The sequence below is a fragment of the Loxodonta africana genome, chromosome 19, assembly GCF_030014295.1.
Source record: "Loxodonta africana isolate mLoxAfr1 chromosome 19, mLoxAfr1.hap2, whole genome shotgun sequence".
In the NCBI taxonomy this organism is placed as follows: Eukaryota; Metazoa; Chordata; class Mammalia; order Proboscidea; family Elephantidae; genus Loxodonta; species Loxodonta africana.
In genome coordinates this window covers 45,670,273-45,687,694 of record NC_087360.1, presented here as the reverse complement: position 1 = coordinate 45,687,694, position 17,422 = coordinate 45,670,273, and the positions used below count along the sequence as shown (strand labels likewise).

Below are 17,422 nucleotides of genomic sequence, written 5' to 3'. Positions count from 1 at the left end.
AGTCAGCAGTTCAAACCAACCAGTCGCTTCAAGGCAGAAAGATGTGGCATCTGCCTCTATAAAGATCACAACCTTGGAAACCCTATGACGCAGTTCTACTCTATCCTATAGGGTCTCCTTGAGTTGAAATTGACTCCGTGGGGTTGGGCTGTTTTTGTTTGCTTTTTAAAGTAAGAAAAATAGACAAGCAAACAAATTAGTATGTAATTACAAATGGTGAAATGCGCAATGAGGAAGTGAGCACGGTGGAGTGTATGTACTGAACCCTTGGCTGTCGGCTCAGAGGTCAACATTACAGAGCCCTAGAATAGGAGTCAAAGTCATTCAGTCTCTCTACATCTCTTTTCTCCCATTATACATGAATCTTAATTGGCAGAATAATAAATATTGTAAACTGTAAAGCACTAGTCTAATATAACCATGTGTAATTATTTTTTAGGCTCTCTCAACATGTCGCTGTTGCTAGTAAACTCCTCGATATACAAACCCCTCTGAGATGTATGTTAATTAAAGCCCAGAGATCCCAAATAACTTGAAATCATAGAATTTTGGAGCCAACACGAACTTTAGATGTCATCTAGCTCCATACTCTCACTTTACAGATGATTAAGTTGAGCTCCAGAAAGCTTAATTGAGTTGCCCAAAGTTACCCAACAGATTTGAAGCAGATATGGAACTAGAATCTGTGTTGCCCAACTTTCTTGTTAGTGCTAACTCCATGCCCCCACACTTGACCTTCAGAAGAAGCACCTTGCCCTCCTCTCACTAACCAATCCAGCCAGGCAGCGGCTAGAGAAAGCCAGGAGTCCTGCTGCCTACCTGTGCTCCAACCACTGGCCAACACTGACCCGTTCCACTGGGTGTGAGGCTGCAGGTGGATGTAAACCAGTGTAACCGTTCGTGGGGGGCAATTTGGCGACTTGTATCAAGAACTTCAAAAATGTTAATACTCTTTAATTCAATAATTCTGCTTATAGCAATTTATCCTAAGAGAATAATCATAGACACACATGATTATATACAATGATTATTTCCAGGATCAAGCCTACTTATATTTACACATCAGGCTTTATTTATAGAATCAGAAAACAAGGCACCTCAAGTGTCCCCAACAATAAGAGATTTTTATATAATTTGCTGAATCATTTATATAGACTATGATACAGACATTCAAAGTAATGATTTTAAAGACTATTTTTAATTCTCAATGTGAAAATGTACAATACCAAAAAAAAAGCAAAATAAAAAAATAGACTAGTTATTCAGAAATCCCAATTTTAGTTTTTTTTTTTTCTGTAAAAAAGTATATGCATCTATGTATGTGTGTGTGTGTGTGTAGAATGATTGTGGATGTAAATAAAATTAGAATTACACGAAGATATTGATGGCAGTTATCTCTAGGTGGTAGGATTAAGGATATTTTTAAAATATTTTTTTCTGAATTTTCCCTTTTGTATCCTCTGATCAAGTCCTATTACTAAAATCTGGGGAGAAGAGTTTTGTTTTGTTTTGTTTTTTAAAGGGATATGTGGCAAACGTGGCCGTAAGAAGCATATTTCCTTATCGCCTCTAGGAAGCCTCATAAAAGAAGCTTGAATGGTTTTGGTGGCGGATAGAAATAGCTTCTCAGCACATGACTGTGATTACTCTGAACTAGGACCCTGCTCAGTATCTCATCTGAATTTCCCTACAGTTTTCAGGAAAGTTGACTCTCTCTCAGAAGACATCTCCTTGGCCCAGTCCATTTATGACAAGAAGCTTCTGTCTATGCAGGAAAATCTCCAAGGACTGGGTAAGTGTCCAGTGTCCAGATGTACTAATGGCCATAATGTAAGGCCAGTATAAATTGGGTGGAGTGAGGGCTCCCCCTTCTCATGCACTGGCGCTCTAGAGTCAAGTCAGCCTTTGATTCATCACCGCCTTTAAGCTTTGCCTCAACTCATGATGCTTTGTATCTCCAACTTAAACAGGGAAGCTGTTCAGAGAGATTGAGACAAATAAGCCATAAGAGAAGGGTTAGAAGTGGTCTTCTCTGATGAAAGTCCTGGCTCTGCCACTTCTCTGTGCCTCTGTTCCTTATCAGCCACAGGATGTAACTCTTGTACCACCTTTTCTGCCAGTTCACTGTAAGAGAATTGAATAAGATAACAAATATTAAAATATTTGGAAAAATTTTTAAATAAAGTGTAAATGGGAGATCCTTGGCAATCTCAGAAATGTTATGAAGATACATTCTTGAAAATTTGGTAGTGAGATGGATAAAATGTCCTGAATTCTACATTTCAGGTCATAGTAATGACATTTGATAAAAATGAGATTCCATAGAGATGGTAAGGCTTCCCCAAGAAGGATTTTACAGCGGGGTTTAGGAAAAGAAAGATGGTTGGGAAGCCACCTACCCACTCATTATGCTTTGAAATATTTAATTTAAAGAAGCAGTGTTTATCCCATGATTCCTTGACAACTCAAAATTTTGTCTGTTTTTCATGAAGATTCAAAATCCCTGAGCAACTGCTCTTTCTGCCATGAGGTTGGGCAGCTGGGGCAAGAGATCCGAAAACTGCAGGAGGAGCTGGAGGGAATTCAGAGGCTGCTTCTGGCCCAGGAGATCCAGTTGGACCAGACCTCAAAGGCCCATGAACTGCTGTCCACCACCAGCAGTCAGATCACCCAGCAGATGGGCAGTTGTTCCTTCTCCATCCATCAGGTCAACCAGTCCCTGGGGTTCTTCTTGGCCCAGGTGAGAGGCTGGCAGGCCACCACAGGTGGCCTGGACCTGTCTCTGAAGGACCTTGCCCAAGAGTGCTATGATGTCAAGGCTGCAGTGCACCAGATCAACTTCACCGTGGGGCAGACTTCAGAGTTGATCCATGGGATCCAAAGGAAGACAGATGAGGAGACCCTGACCCTACAGAAGATGGTCACTGACTGGCAGAACTATACCTGGCTCTTTAGCAGCCTACGCGCCACCTCAGCCAAGACAGGAGAAGTGGTCAAGAACATCCAGACCACCGTGGGGGCTTCCTCACAGCGCATCAGCCAGAATTCTGAGAGTATGCATGACCTGGTGCTGCAGGTCATGGGCTTGCAGCTGCAGCTGGATAACATCTCGTCCTCCCTAGATGACCACGAAGAGAACATGCACGACCTGCAGTACCACACCCGCTATGCCCAGAACCGGACAGTGGAGAGGTTTGAGACACTAGAAGGACGCATGGCTTCTCACGAGATTGAGATCAGCACCATCTTTGCCAACATCAATGCCACTGACAACCATGTGCACAGCATGCTCAAGTACCTGGACGACGTGCGGCTCTCCTGCACACTGGGCTTCCACACCCATGCTGAGGAGCTCTACTACCTGAACAAGTCAGTCTCCCTCATGCTGGGCACCACGGACCTGCTCAGGGAGCGCTCCAGTCTGCTGAGTGCCCGGCTAGACTTCAACGTCCACAATCTTTCCATGATCATGGAGGAGATGAAGGCAGTGGACACGCAGCATGGAGAAATCCTTCACAATGTCACCATCCTACGAGGTAAGACCCAGATCCAGGGCTGCTACAGAGGTCCCAGAGGGCCTTGGTGCTCCTGCAGCCTGGTTTTAAGCAAAAACCATAGCAGGCTAATAAAATCCTGTAGCAAAAGCCTAGAGCAACTTGTAACTTTAAGAAAAATAGTTGCAGACCTCTCGTGTAAAGGGTGTTATGGCTCCTAACTGTGCCTCGCACACAAATTTGGATTTTAATATAGAGGATTTGTTTGTGTCCAGGTAGAGAAATAGGCAGACCTTGTGTTTCAGGGGAGTTCCTGGTTGGTGCAAACAGTTAATGTGCTTAGCTGCTAACTGAAAGGTTGAAGCTTTGAGCCCACTCAGGGGTGCCTTAGAAGAAAGGCTTGACAGCCTACTTCTGAAAAATTAGCCATTGAAAACCCTGTGGAGCAGAGTTCTATTCTGACACACATGGGGTTGCCATGAGTCAAAGTGGACTCAATGGCAGTTGGTTTTAGCCTTTTGGAGACTCTGTCTCCTCTTACTTTCTCCCTTCCCATCCCCTTATTAGCACTCTCAACCATTCTGTCCCTGCCATGCTCATCAGCCTGATGCTGTCTTCTTCTCCCACACCTCCACCTGCCTCCACTATCCAAATCTAATCTCAGCAAGAGACCTGATATCTTTCACACTTAAATTGAGAAGATAGAAAGTGATCAATGAGTTCCGCCCCCACAGGGGAATTTGTATTTTAGGTGAAGGGACGCTGAGTGGGGTTATATCTTGTAACTTTCAGGGATTAGCAAAATACATTTGGGGCAGGGGGGAGGGAAGCAAGAATTTCTTGATATTTTTCAAGCCCTGTCCAGTAAATGTTTTAATATAAGCCTGAAGACAATGCTATTCGTTTGGTTGATATGGGTTTTCCTTCTGGACTAGATCATGGCCAACCGCTTTTCTAAAGTTAGAAAGGTAAGGAAGAGAAGCAAGCAATTTATAGGTTCCTGTAATGTGCCAAGTACTTTACACATTAATTTATACATTTACTCAACAGGAAATGTGATGAACGCCTACTACGTGGTAGGCACTAGCTGGTGGAAGGGATCAAAGGGAAACAAGACGGCCTGGTCCTTACCTTCATGACTTGAAAATCTGGCAAGGGGCAAGTAATGAGGCAATCTTAATTCAGTGATAGGGAAGCAATTAGGATGAGCCCCAACCCATTCATATAAGGTGATCAAGTGATATGAAAACTAAGACCTAAAAGATGAGGAAGAGAAACTCAGGTGCAGGAAGGTGGGGTAGGTGGGCAGAGCAGTTCCCGGTAGAGGGGACAATACATGCAAAGGCCCCAAGCAGACAGTGTGTGGCACACACCGTCTCCTTTAATTCTCACTGACCCTGCAACTTTGAACCCAGAAAGCCACAGACAAAGAACTTGATACCAAATAATGAGGCCTAGCCAATCACATAGCTAGAAAGGAATGGACACAGGATTAAAATTTAAGGCAGTTTAGATCCAAAGTTCCAAGCTGCCTTGAGTGGCCCTCTTCTCCGAAGTCACATAAACTCCTGTCCCTCTTAAAGGACTTGAACAAACTCGATATCTGTTTCAGTGACAGTACAACTACGCTCCTGTCTACTACCTACCAAATTCTCCAACAATGGGTTAACCTCTTCCTCCTCTTGGGGCAACTCTGCCCCTAACTGACCCGTAGATTCTGTGTTACAAGTGAGTTATCTGACCTATTCTTTTGGTTAAGTTACTTGAAATGCACTGTGGCTTCTAATTATGAGTATTTTACTCTGAGATAAACAACACTCATTACCTTTTCATTCTAGTCCTTCTCAGCAGGATATTCACTCTGTCTTTCCAAAAGTTTTCTTCCTGGAAAATGGTCCAAAATACTCCTAATCTGGATTTCTTTACATCAGAATTTGGACAGCTACACCCAGGTTCCATGGACCCCTTCCCCAGGAAGTGTGTATCTCTGTGGGAAGACTGTTAAACCTGACAGGTCAGCAGATCTTGCTCTAGGGACTAGAATAAGTAGCAACTGACATTTGACAGTCCTAGAACCTGTAGTTTACATTTGGGGGCCCAAATATCTGGGCCTGACCATCCAGGGAACATCAAAGAAGTCTCTTACTAGAAGGAAGGAGACCTCATGATTCCAGACAGCTCTGTTCTCACCACAGAGCTCAGACTTGGAACCACCTCTTTGATTCTCTGGCTCTCTTTAACCATTTAGTACTAAGTCTTTTTGACTCCATTTTATGTCATTGAGCGTTTCTGCTGCCACCAGGGCTGATTTTTTCTTTAACCTAGGTTGGTTGGAAGGAAGATCCAGTCACCTTTGCCTGTTGTTACATTTTTGCAATTAAACCAGCTATTGCATATTTCTGTGGTAACCGAAGTCTTCTCACAGTATTTCACCTAAATGTGTATCTGCATGACCTCTAGTGCACACTGTTCCAACGAAGAGCATTATTAGATAATTCTTATGGTTCAAGCTCTGGCAGTTTTGTGTCTTTGTTGCATTCATCCTAAGAATAAATCAATATAAAGCTTTCCTGTTGACGAAGCCTGTTCGCACACTTTGTTCCATTTCAGCCTCACAATGACCCTTGTACAGTCGACAACGCAGGTATTGGTATCTTCATTTTACACATAGGTAGCCTGATACTGGGGGAGATTGAGGACTTAATTTAAAGGAGAGATTAGCTCTGGTGGTGGCAGCAGAAATGCTCAATGACGTAAAGTGAAGTCTACAAAGGTTTGGGACTAAATAATTACAGAGAATCATATATGATTTAAAGCCCTGAACCCTCACCATGGCTCTGAGATGCAAAAGTCCAGTGCCAAGCCAGAACAGGAGACACTGAAAGTGTGAGCACACAAATACCCAAAGGACACCTCTGCTCAGGTTCTGCTTAGGCACAGGGTGCTAGATGGAGAGTAGAGGAGAAGAAGGAGTAGGTAGCAAAATGATGGCAGGGTAACCATTTTTGATCCCCATTCTAAGTACAGCCCAACAACAGTCATGGGACTTTCTATGTGTTACTGTCCTGATATATGACAGTCTTCTTGGAAGGGTCTCAGCTTAGCTTGAGAGCACAGGTGGGACATCCATTTGGGCTCCATCTGACTCTTGGCTTGACCTCTGGCATATCTGCTTACATTGTGTCTTTGGCTAACATCCTTCCTGATCATTAAAGTCACAACATGTGAAATCTCTCACATCTGAAAGAAAATTTCAGGGGCCAAATGTGTGTCCTTCATCCTGCAAGGACAAACATTCATTCATCCACAGACAGGTGTTGACAGGCTCTGATGCTGGAGCTGGAAACGAGGTCTCCTGCTAGCCACAGCCAAGCTGCCTTTCTAGAATAAAGGGAGAGGGACAGGTCTGGCCACAGCCAAAGCAGAAGGTGCCAAGAGCTGACTGACGGGCTGTGACTATTAAACTGCCTGGGAAAGAAGCAGGCCTTCTAATTTGCTGTGAGTCTTTAGGCAGAATGCTTATCTCCAGGCCTCCTCTATTGTTGTTTGTTATTTTTATCTATAAATGACAGGGAAAGAGCAGCTGATCTCTAAGACCTCTTCCAGCTCTGTGATTTATTATGAGCCTCCATTTGCTCAACAGGAAGCATGTGGCACTTTCGTAGTATTTGTGCCTCTCATATAACATTTATCTCTTCCTACTCTAGGATAAAGGATAAAAAAAAAAAAAATTTTTTTTTTTTTTGGAAGAGATAAATGGCCATGCTAGACAGTGTCTGTGCTAGGACTATCCTTTGGGAACTGGAGACAGACTTATTACCTGAGTCACCTTGGGGAAGGCTCTTGGCTATTTTCAGCTTAGTTTCCTCATCCACAAATAGGAATATTGATGCCTGCCCCGTCTATCCCATGGGGTGGTTGTGAGGATCAGTGGTAACAATGGATGTGAAAAAGTTTTTGTGAAATATAAACGGATGTCCTAATGTAAGGGATTGGAGTCCCTGGGTAGTACAAATGGTTAACACACTCAGCTGCTAACGAAAAGGTTGGAGATTCAAGTCCACCCAGAGGCGTCTTGGAAGCAAAGCCTGGCAATCTATTTCTGAAAGGTCAGCCATAGACAACCCTATGGAGCACAGTTCTACTCTGACACACCTGGGGTCACCACAAGTCAGAATTGTAGCAATTTTTTTTTTTTTTTAATGTAAGGGATTATTATAAATCTAAATTGCTTGATGGCAGGGTTCTTGTCTTACTCATCAAATACCCAGCAAAGTGCCTGGCCTTTCGAGGTACTCAAAAAATGTTTGCTCAGTGAATGAAAGCGTGAATAAAGCTGAGGATAATCAAAAAGGGCTAGATTCAGAGGGGTTAAATCTGCAAGCTCGTTCCAGAAGCACCACCCTCTATCCCATTCCCACACCCCAGGTGTGTAGACGTTTTCATGTCAAAAAGGAAAAAGCAGAAAATGTCATATTTAGACCTGCCTAGGGAGGTTTTTTTTTTTTTTTTTAGGGAGGTTGGTTTTTTGGGAGGGAGGTGGCAGTAAGAAAAATGCCTGCAGTGGAAGGTTAGTAGCTTTGCTTGTAGTTGAGCAGAAAAGTTTTCGTTGGCACTTTCAGGTAGGTGCGGGAGACCTCATCATGAGACTTGGCCTATCTCTGGTACAACTGACTTGTAGGGCATAGCTCCTGAGAAGTGTTTACCAGGATCCCACCTCTTTGTCTGGTCTTAAACTTCCATTATTGTCCCCCCAGCACCATAAAATTGCCCCCTGGTCTACTCAGTATCTCCGTCCCATGCTGCTTAAAGCCAATGCATGCATGGCTGTCTTGTCTCTTGGATGGATCTTCAATGCCTCGGTGGCCCCGAACTCATTTTTGTCTCCCCAGCCTGTGAACCTGCTGAAATCTCTACTTAGCTTCTCAGCCTATTAGATGCAGCTTTTTGTTTGGCTTGTCAGCCTCTCTGCCCAAACCAGTTGTTGTTGTTAGGTGCCGTCAAGTCAATTTTGACTCACAGGGACCCCATACGACAGAGTAGAACTGCCTTATAGGGTTTTTTGGCTGTAATCTTTATGGAAGCAGGTCACCCGGTCTTTCTCCTGTAGAACCTCTGGGTGGGTTCGAACTACCAACGTTTTGATTAGCAGCTGAGTGTTTAACAGAAATGCCTTGAGAGGAAAAGCTACATGGAATGTCAGGCTTCCTTCAATGAGTCTCCTTTCCTTCCAGAATCTCGGCCGTTGGTATCTCTCCAATGCCTTCAGGAAGATGGCTTGGAATTTTTTCTAACAATTCTAGTGGGAGGCTGCTACAACCTGGTCCACCACAGGCAGAAGTGGAAGTCCACTGATGTTTTTTAATGCTTCTCGGGTAACAGCAGCCAGGATTGAGAGTCCCTGACCCAGGCTAATATTCTTTATTAATAATGTTTTTATTTTATTTTATTTTATTTATTTATTTTGTTGTTGAGAATATATAGGCTAATATTCTTACTGAACGAGGGGAGCTTGAGGTCCAAAGAGGGACAGAGACTTACCTAGCCACCCAATTTATTAATACCAGAGCTGGAACTAAGACGTGGGCCTCCTGATTTCCAGGCCATGTCCCTTCCATCGCATCAGGCCAGTCTCCCAAGAGTCCCCTTGTCAGTCTCCATTTCTCCTCTCCCCTTGTAAGCTGGCCAGCTGCCTCTGACTGTGTGATCCACTGGGGTCCTTTCTGAGAAGCTTGGCACTTCTGCCCAGCCCCCACCCTGCCCCATTCGGGTATACATGGAGCAGACCACCTACTTGCCCCAGACATGCAGTCAGCTGTGGCTCGACCCTAATGGGCTTGGATTGCTTAATTACAGCCTATGGCTTCCTGAGTAATTATGGACCTCCCCAGGACTCCAGCATGCTCTATTCCTCTCCTACCCTGTACCTCATCCACTGCTGCTGGCATTTCCTCCTTTGTCTTAAATGTCCCCTGAGGCTCAAGGCAGCAGTTAGACCTCCCTCCTTTGCCCTTTACCCATGTGGATATAAACATCTTGTTGGATGTGTCAGGGGCACTCTGTCCTGGGAGAGCCTTGGTCAGCCTCACTCCACATTCTTTCCGCCTTCACTAACCACTGAATTACAGTTGTTGACTTCCTCTTCAGCCAGACCCAGGTCCCTCCCAGCTCTCCAAGCTCTGACCGCATGATTCACAGCAGGCCTAGGGGGAGGCTCATCTCACCTGAAGAAGACAGTCCTTTAGATGACCCTTCCCTGCTCTGTAGGGAGCCCTCAGCACCCTTCAGAGAAAGGCTCTGAGGTTTTCTCCCTCTTTCAGGCAGCACCCAGGGCAAGAGGGCTCATCTATGAGAAAATGAGAGGCTGGAAAAGGGACAGGACCCCCTGCAGCTGGGTGTGTGGAGTGTGGGGGAAGGAGTACTGGGTTCAGAGTCACTACTTACTGACTGGGTGATCTTGGGCAAGTCACCATCTCTCCACACCGCTGTTTCTCATCTGTAAAATGAAACAACAGTCTCAATGTACAGTACCTAGAACACAGTAAAAAAAAAAAAAAAAAAATTGTAGTGATATGCCAGATTCTGCGTCCAGGCTGCGAGTGGGAGGCATGGCCCCCACCTATCCTTCAAGGGCTCCACAGTCTTACAGGGTCCAATAGATAAGCACCTAGGGTTTGTTTTCAGTACACTCTCACCGTCAGAGTTAGACTGTGCTCCATAGGGTTTTCAATGGTTGATTTTTTGGAATAGACTGCCAGGCCTTTCTTCTGAGGCACCTCCGGGTGGACTCAAACCTCCAGCCTGTCAGTTAGCTCCTGAGCACTTAACAATTTGTACCACCCAGGGACTTCCAGGATGCAGTAGACACAAGTGTTAGCTGCTTTCATCAATCTTCCCCTCTCCACACTGTAGGAGAAGAGAGTAGGCAGGACATGGTGCAGATAGAGATTCAGGAGCTGAAGTGAGCCAAGGGCTGACTACTGCGAGGCCACTGTAAACACCCCAACAGAAGGTGGGCTCCATGACCAGCCTGTGACGTGGCAGTGAGGGAGGCTTCCGTCTGCAACATGAGTGTCTGTCAGTAGCCCACGCAAGTGCCTGTGAGACTCAGGCCCTGGATGAACTCCACTGGGCTCTCAAAGGTGGGATCAGTGGTATCAGCTGTGACTCGAGGAAGTATGGATAGGAAGGTAAGCTTTTTTCTCACTCCACTCATACTCAGGGCTGTAGCCCCAGGCGAATGAGGTGCAAGCTGTCACAGTGGGCTTTTGCACAAACTTCCACCAGAAATATGTGGGGGGCTCAGCCTTTCCCATCCAGGGGAGGGTGCTACAGAGCTTCTCTCTCTTCAGAAAGAGAAGCTGGAGGGGGTTGGTGTGGAGGAGGGAAGAGAGAAGAGCTTTACGCTTCTACCTTTTCTCCTCTCTACCAACAAACCAGCCAACCAGTTGCCGTGGAGTTGATTCTGACCCACGTGACCTCATGTGTGTCAGAGTAGAACTGTGCTTCACAGAGTTTTTGGTGACTGATTTTTCCGAAAGTCGATCACCAGTTCTTTCTTCTGAGGTGCCTTCGAGTGGACAAAAACCTCCAACCTTTCAGTTAGCAGCCAAGAGCATTAACTGTTTGTGCCACCCAGGGGCTTCTTTTCTACTAGGATAAAAACCCTTAGAGAGCCTCAAAGCTGGCTGCTGTCCTCCTCAGTAGGCCAGGAAGAGAGGTCACCTACTGAAGATGATGATATAGGAAGGAATGGGACCCCAAGAAGGAAGAAAGGGGCTTTAGCTGGACCCCAGGGCAGAAAGGGAAGGGCATGTTTGCAAAGACTTCTCTCAAGCTTTTCCTGAGTCAAAGCTGGAAATGGAGATGACTGACTTGTCTACCCAGAGGTCAATAGGTGAAGCCAAAGAAGTGGTTGGGCTCTTCTGTGAGTAGAGAGGGTACAGAACCAGGGAGCTAGGAGCAAGCCCTGGGGAAGCCCACATTCTCAGAGCAGGCAGAGGAAGAGCCAAAAGAAGGGGATAGAAAAGAGCAGGCAAGTGCCTGTAAAACCAAGGCAGGAGCATGTCCGCAGGAAGGGTAGTCTTAGAGCTAGACCGGCCCTTAGAAGCTGTGAGGTCCAGTGCTCATGTCTAAAGATGAAAAACTGAGCTCTAGAATGGGAAGGGACTCAGCTGGCGTGGCTCCACCACCCTCTGGCTCCCAGCTCTGTGCTCCTTGCACCACCCACACGCAGACCCTGGGGACCTTTCCACCTCTGAATAGCTCTCTGCTTTTCCAAACCTCAGCTGGCAAGGTGTCAGGACAAAGTTAGGGTGAAGACAGACTGTGGCATCACCAGTTCCCAGCAAGTCCTGCCAGTCTCAGGGAGGCAGTCCTTGTGAGGGCACCCCCATGTGCCATATGACTCTGGCAGCTGTACTCCCGGGAGGCTTGCTGTGGACCAAAGGGCAGATCCTGCTTCCTGGCTTCTCAGAGGCCAAGCTACTACCACCCCAGCCAGCCCCACCCCCTGCCCCCAGCCAACCTGATGACAGACAGAATTCCAGCCTGGGCTACTGGCAGGCCATGTGAGCCATGCGTTGCCACATCCCTGTGGGTGGGAGGTGGCGATGGGATGGGTGGTGGCAGGGAACAGACCTAAAGGTTTTTATTGGCTCTGGTGAGGCTGACTCTCTCTGGGCTCTGGTTTCCAGTTTAGGCCATAATAGAGAATAGTATTCACTGGCACACCATCGTGCTTAGAAACACCCTGAGAGGAGACAGAGAGAGGGAAGAGTAGACCCAAGGCAGGGGGAGGGGAGGTCGGGAGGGCAGCAGGTAGCTGGGCCACAATCTCCAGCTGCCATGTCTGCATCAGATGGGGAAGGGACCCTGGCGCCACAGCACTGGGTTATGGCACTCAGAGGGCTCCCCACTCACCCAGCACACAGAATCCCTGCTCTCTGAGAGACCCACCTGGGTTCTAGTTTCTGCTCAGAAAGACAGAGAGATATGATTTCACCTCTGTGGGCATTAGTTGCCTTCTCTGTAAAAGGAAAGAATTGAACCAGGTCCCATCTAGGTCAGAAAGAGTATAGGTCTCACAGAGGCCCAGGTGTGGGCACTTGGCTTCATCTCCCAGGCCAACCCTGTGGTTCACTGGTCTCAACAACTCTCCCCACTGATTCCTTGCCCAGATACCTGTAGAAAACCAGGTCCTTGCTGTGCCTCTGCCTCATGACTATTAAAACCCTTGTTCTCCCACAACCACCATCCTCATGAAGCCAGGCAATTCTCTTTTCCTCTGTATCTAACATGCCTTTGGTAGAATGACAACCACAGGATTGATCCAGCTCTGGGAGATAGTGACCCTCAGACTTGTCCAGTGAGAAGAACATTAAGTTATCTGACATCTGGCTTGGCACTGAACTGGGTTCATTAAGGAAGGACCATATCTCCATCTTGGCATCTCCCACAGGCCCTAGTACAGAGCCTGGTCTGTAGCCAGTGTCTACAACTGTCTGAGGAATTGCCTTCACCAAACCCGAGTCACCTAGATTTTCTCCTATGTCATCTTCTAGAAGTTGTATAGTCTTTTATCTTACATTTGGGTCTATGATCTATTCATTTTGAGTTAATTTTCATGAAAGATGTAAGCTCTGTATCTAGATTCTTTTTTGTTTTTGCACATGGATGTCCAGTTGTTCCAGCACCATTTGTTGAAAAGTCTCTTCTTTCTCCATTGGATTGCCTTTGCTCCTTTGTCAAAGATCAGTTGACTATATTTGTGTAGGTTTATTTCCGGGCTCTTTATTCTGTTCTACTGACCTATTTGTCTACTCTTTTTTTTTTTTTATTCACCAATAACACACTGTCTTGGTCACCGTAGCTTTATAATAAGTCTTGAAGTTGGGTACTATCAGTCCTCCAACTTTTTTCTTCAGTATTTTGTTGGCTATTCTGGGTCTTTTGCCTTCCCATATCAACTTTAGTTTGTCAAAAGCCACAAAATAACCTGCTGGGATTTAAATTGGGATTGCACTGAATCTATAAATCAAGTTGGAAAGAGTTGACAGCTTAATAGTATTAAGTATTGCTGTATGTGAACATGGAGCCCTGGTAGCATGGTAGTTAAGAGCTACGGCTGCTAACCAAAAGGTCTGCAGTTCAAATCCACCAGCTGCTCCTTGGAAGCCATATGTGGCAGTTTTACTCTGTCCTATTTTTTTTTTTATAAGGTAGCTATGAGTTGGAACCAACTCGATGACACCCAACAACAACAATACATGAACATGGAATATCTCTCCATCTATTTAGATGTTTTTTGATTTCTTTCATTAGTTTTGGTTTTGCTCATATTAATCTTCTGTGTATTTTGTGAATTTATACCTAAGTATTTAATTTTTTTGGTGCTAATGTAAGTGGTGTTGGTGTTTTTAATTTCAAATTCCAATTGTTCATTGATGGTATATAGAAAAGCAATTGACTTTGATCAATTTTGTATCTTGCAACCTTGCTATAATCACTTATTCCTGTTTTTTGTTAGTCTTTTAATTCTTTGGGATTTTCTTCATAGACAATCATATCATCTGTGAACAAAGACAGTTTTCTTTCTCACTTCCCAGAGTCACCCTCTACAAGCATATACTGAGCTCTCTGCCACATGCCAGACTCTGTGACCAGGCTGGGGATGGGCGGCGTGGCCCTCACCTATCCTTCAAGGGCTCCTCAGTCTTGCAGGGTCCAATAGATGAGCACCTAGGATTTGCTTTCAGTGTACTCTTACTTCTCTCTCTATGTACTAAATAAAAGATTCAGAAAGTAGTAGCCACAAGAGCTGAAAGAAGAGTCTAGAGAGATCAGGGTAGGCTTCCTGGAGGAACTGCCCTTTCTGTGAGCTGTTGTGTTCCCACATACTCAGACTGGTGTGCTTCTGCTTCTGACACCTCCCTTTCTTGGCTTTCTCCTCAATATCACCTAACTCCATGCCTGCTCCTGGATGCCTAAGTGGTCACAGATAGAGCCTGTGGGTGAGGTGGGGAAAGTACAATGGTCGAAGATCATGAGAAGAGGGAGAGGCCAGGCTGACCTCTGGAGCAGGAAAGGCAATGCTGGATAGCCTTGGCCTTTTCCCACAGTGGTCCAGCTTTCTCAGTCTCCAGCTCAGGTGCGTGTGTGTAGCCATGGACAACCCTTGGAGTCAGAATAATATCTCACGGAATCCTCTCACTAGGCAGGTAAGTATTATCATCCCCACTTCACAGATGACAAAGCAGATTCAGAAGATCAAGGAATCTGCCCAAACTCCCAAAGCTAAGTGGTGCCAGGCCTGGGCTTTGTGTCAGTCTGGTCCTAGGGCTGTGGCTGTACCCCACTTCCTCTCTGTTTATAGAAAACCTCATGAGGGCAGGTTCATAAAGCAGCCCCACATGGAGTGACTTCTCCCCTTTTCTTTCCAATCATAGGTATCCCTGGCCCTCCAGGACCAAGAGGACTCAAGGGAGATATGGGTGTGAAAGGACCTGTTGGCAGCAGAGGACCAAAAGGAGACCCAGGCAGCTTGGGCCCCCCAGGGCCTCAGGGTCCTCAGGGGCAGCCTGGGGATGCTGGACCTGTGGGAGAACGGGGGCCAGTTGGCCTGCGAGGTGTCCCAGGCCTCAAAGGCTCAAAAGGCAGTTTTGGAACTGGAGGACCAAGAGGACAGCCAGGCCCCAAAGGGGATGTGGGGCCTCCAGGGCAAGAGGGGCCCCCAGGGCCAGAGGGGCCCCCAGGGCCTCAGGGAAAACCGGGGATTGCAGGGAAGACAGGGTCCCCAGGCCAGCAGGGGCCCATGGGGCCTAAGGGAGAGCCAGGGATCCAGGGTCCCCCTGGCCTCCCTGGGCCCCCAGGCCCACTAGGCAGCCAGAGTCCCTACTGAGGAGGGACAGCCCAGGACACTGCCACACAGAATGCCAGGAAGGGGGTGAGAGCAGCGTGATCCCCCACAAAGCCTCACCCAGAGAATAGCTGTGGTCCTTTGATCCCATTGGGGAGCCCCCCAGGGATAACCCTGCAACTTCGGGCTCCCCAGTAGTGACTGAACCATAGGAAAGCAGCCCCCCCACCACAAGTACACACACACACACACACACACACACACACACACATTTCCTTGCAGGTCAGGGGTTGCTGACTGGGGTTCCCTGGCTGGGCAGGAGGCGAGGGCAGCAGAAGACCCCCTTCTCCTGTGATGGAGCCTACCAGGGAAGTGGCTACCTCGAGAAGGAGGTCTTGAATCTACCCCTATTCTACTCTTCCCAGCATCTTCACACCCATCCTAGCTAGCAGTTGCCTGGGGCTCACGTTGTTTAAAAGACCCAGCAAAACCTTGCCAGGAGATTATGCTTAAAACTCAAGGGACAAGGTGGATTTGGCAACTGCAAGACCCTCTCCATCATCATGGGACCAGAGTCCTCAGGTAGTTGCCCCCTGCCTCACCTGGGACAGTAGGACCCCATCTGACTGACCATTCTCAGGCCCTGAACATGGTGCCCCTGACAAGTTCAGCATTTTGTCCATGTCTCTCAGGAGCAGCCCACAGGAAATCCAAGCAAGAGTTTCATTTGCACAAGGAAAATATCCAGGTCCTGGAACATTCTGCCAAAGTGGCAGCCAGCTCCCAAGAAAGGCCGCTGAAGCTGGAAGAAGGGAGGGAGGCCGAGGTGAGCATGTAGGTGCTGCGTCCATTGGGGCTCTCTGCACAGCTGTCTGCCCTGCCCCACAGAAGGCTGCCGCTTCACTGGGGAAGACCAAGCTGAAGAAGGCTGTCCCTGATCCCAGTGTGGCTATCCACACTGGTACCTGGGCTCTCCTTCTGCCCACAGCTGTATGCTGGCCTTTCCACACCCTGGCCCAGAATGGCCTGAGCCCTCTTTATGAGCAGAAGACTGCTCTAGGAGTGGGAGGTCTCACCACACAAGGGCCTGAACTCCACCAGACTCTCACTCGATGTCAGCACCTCAGACTTCCTGCACAACTGGCAGAGGAGCCCGGGGAAGCTCCCCATGGCAGGTGAAGGCCTGAGGGCCTGGTTCCCTCAGGCTGAACTCCCTATAGAGCTGCCCTGCCTTTTAGGTCAGATTCAGACCACCCCTGATGTGGGGGTAGGGAGCTGTCTCCTCCCAAACACTGACTCAGCAATGAGCCCTTTCTGCAGTTCAAAAAGCCTTCATGTCACCTTTGTTGTTGTAATGGATGTGCAACTGGTTTGTGTCACCCACCCACCCCCCACTGCCATGCAATTCTCTTGTCTACATATGATATCATACAGCATAGTATTACTGCCTCAATAAAGAACTGTTTCTATGAGCGTGGTGTCTTCTGGTCTTTTCTGCCCACTTAGGGGGTGGGCATGATGCCTTCAGGGGACCCTTGTCATATTGGCCTTTGAAGGGGAACCAGTGAAAGAAGGGTCCCCTACGTATTCAGTCTCACTCTGGAACCTGGGAGTAAGCCCCTGACCCCTCAGGCGAAAACACAATTCTGCTAGGAGTTCACAGAGATCATGTGGGGACCAGGGACCCGGAGTGCCCAGAGGGAGTTACACCTAGAGAACAGGAGCCACGTGAGGAACAAAGTGTGCCTTACTAATGGTGCACCATGGCCCTGTATCTCTCTTTGGTTAAAATGGGACTGGAGAACAGCACAGGCCTGGACACCTGGGTGATGCCTCTTGGTTCTTTCTTCCTTTCGTCTCTAAGACAGAGATAGAACTGAAAAGGAGGAATGACCAGGTCATACCTACCAAAGGGCCTGGCTCATCTGGTCTGCAGAAGAGAACAGAGGGACTGGGAGTCAGCGGGGCAGCAACAGGAAGCAGGAGCCCAGGAGGGAGCCCCACCCTAGGGTGCTGACTTTTGAAAACCAGTAACTTCTCTGGGTGATGTAAATGGTTAACATACTCAGCT

General features: G+C 47.2%; 1 protein-coding gene across 3 annotated transcripts in view; it reads left to right on the top strand.

Annotated features, from left to right (window-relative positions):
* SCARA3 (scavenger receptor class A member 3) overlaps positions 1-16,823 on the top strand; it is a 60,493-nt gene extending 43,670 nt beyond the window's left edge. For 2 of the 3 annotated variants that reach the window (XM_064272653.1, XM_003412360.4), the window contains exons 4-6: positions 1,694-1,792; positions 2,493-3,536; positions 14,942-16,823. In XM_064272653.1, the coding sequence (XP_064128723.1) occupies positions 1,694-1,792; positions 2,493-3,536; positions 14,942-15,393 (1,595 nt within the window). In that variant the 3' untranslated portion in view covers positions 15,394-16,823. The remainder of the gene's footprint in view (positions 1-1,693; positions 1,793-2,492; positions 3,537-14,941) is intronic. The other variant, XR_010318625.1, reaches the window with a different exon arrangement.
* Positions 16,824-17,422: the final 599 nt, after the last annotated feature.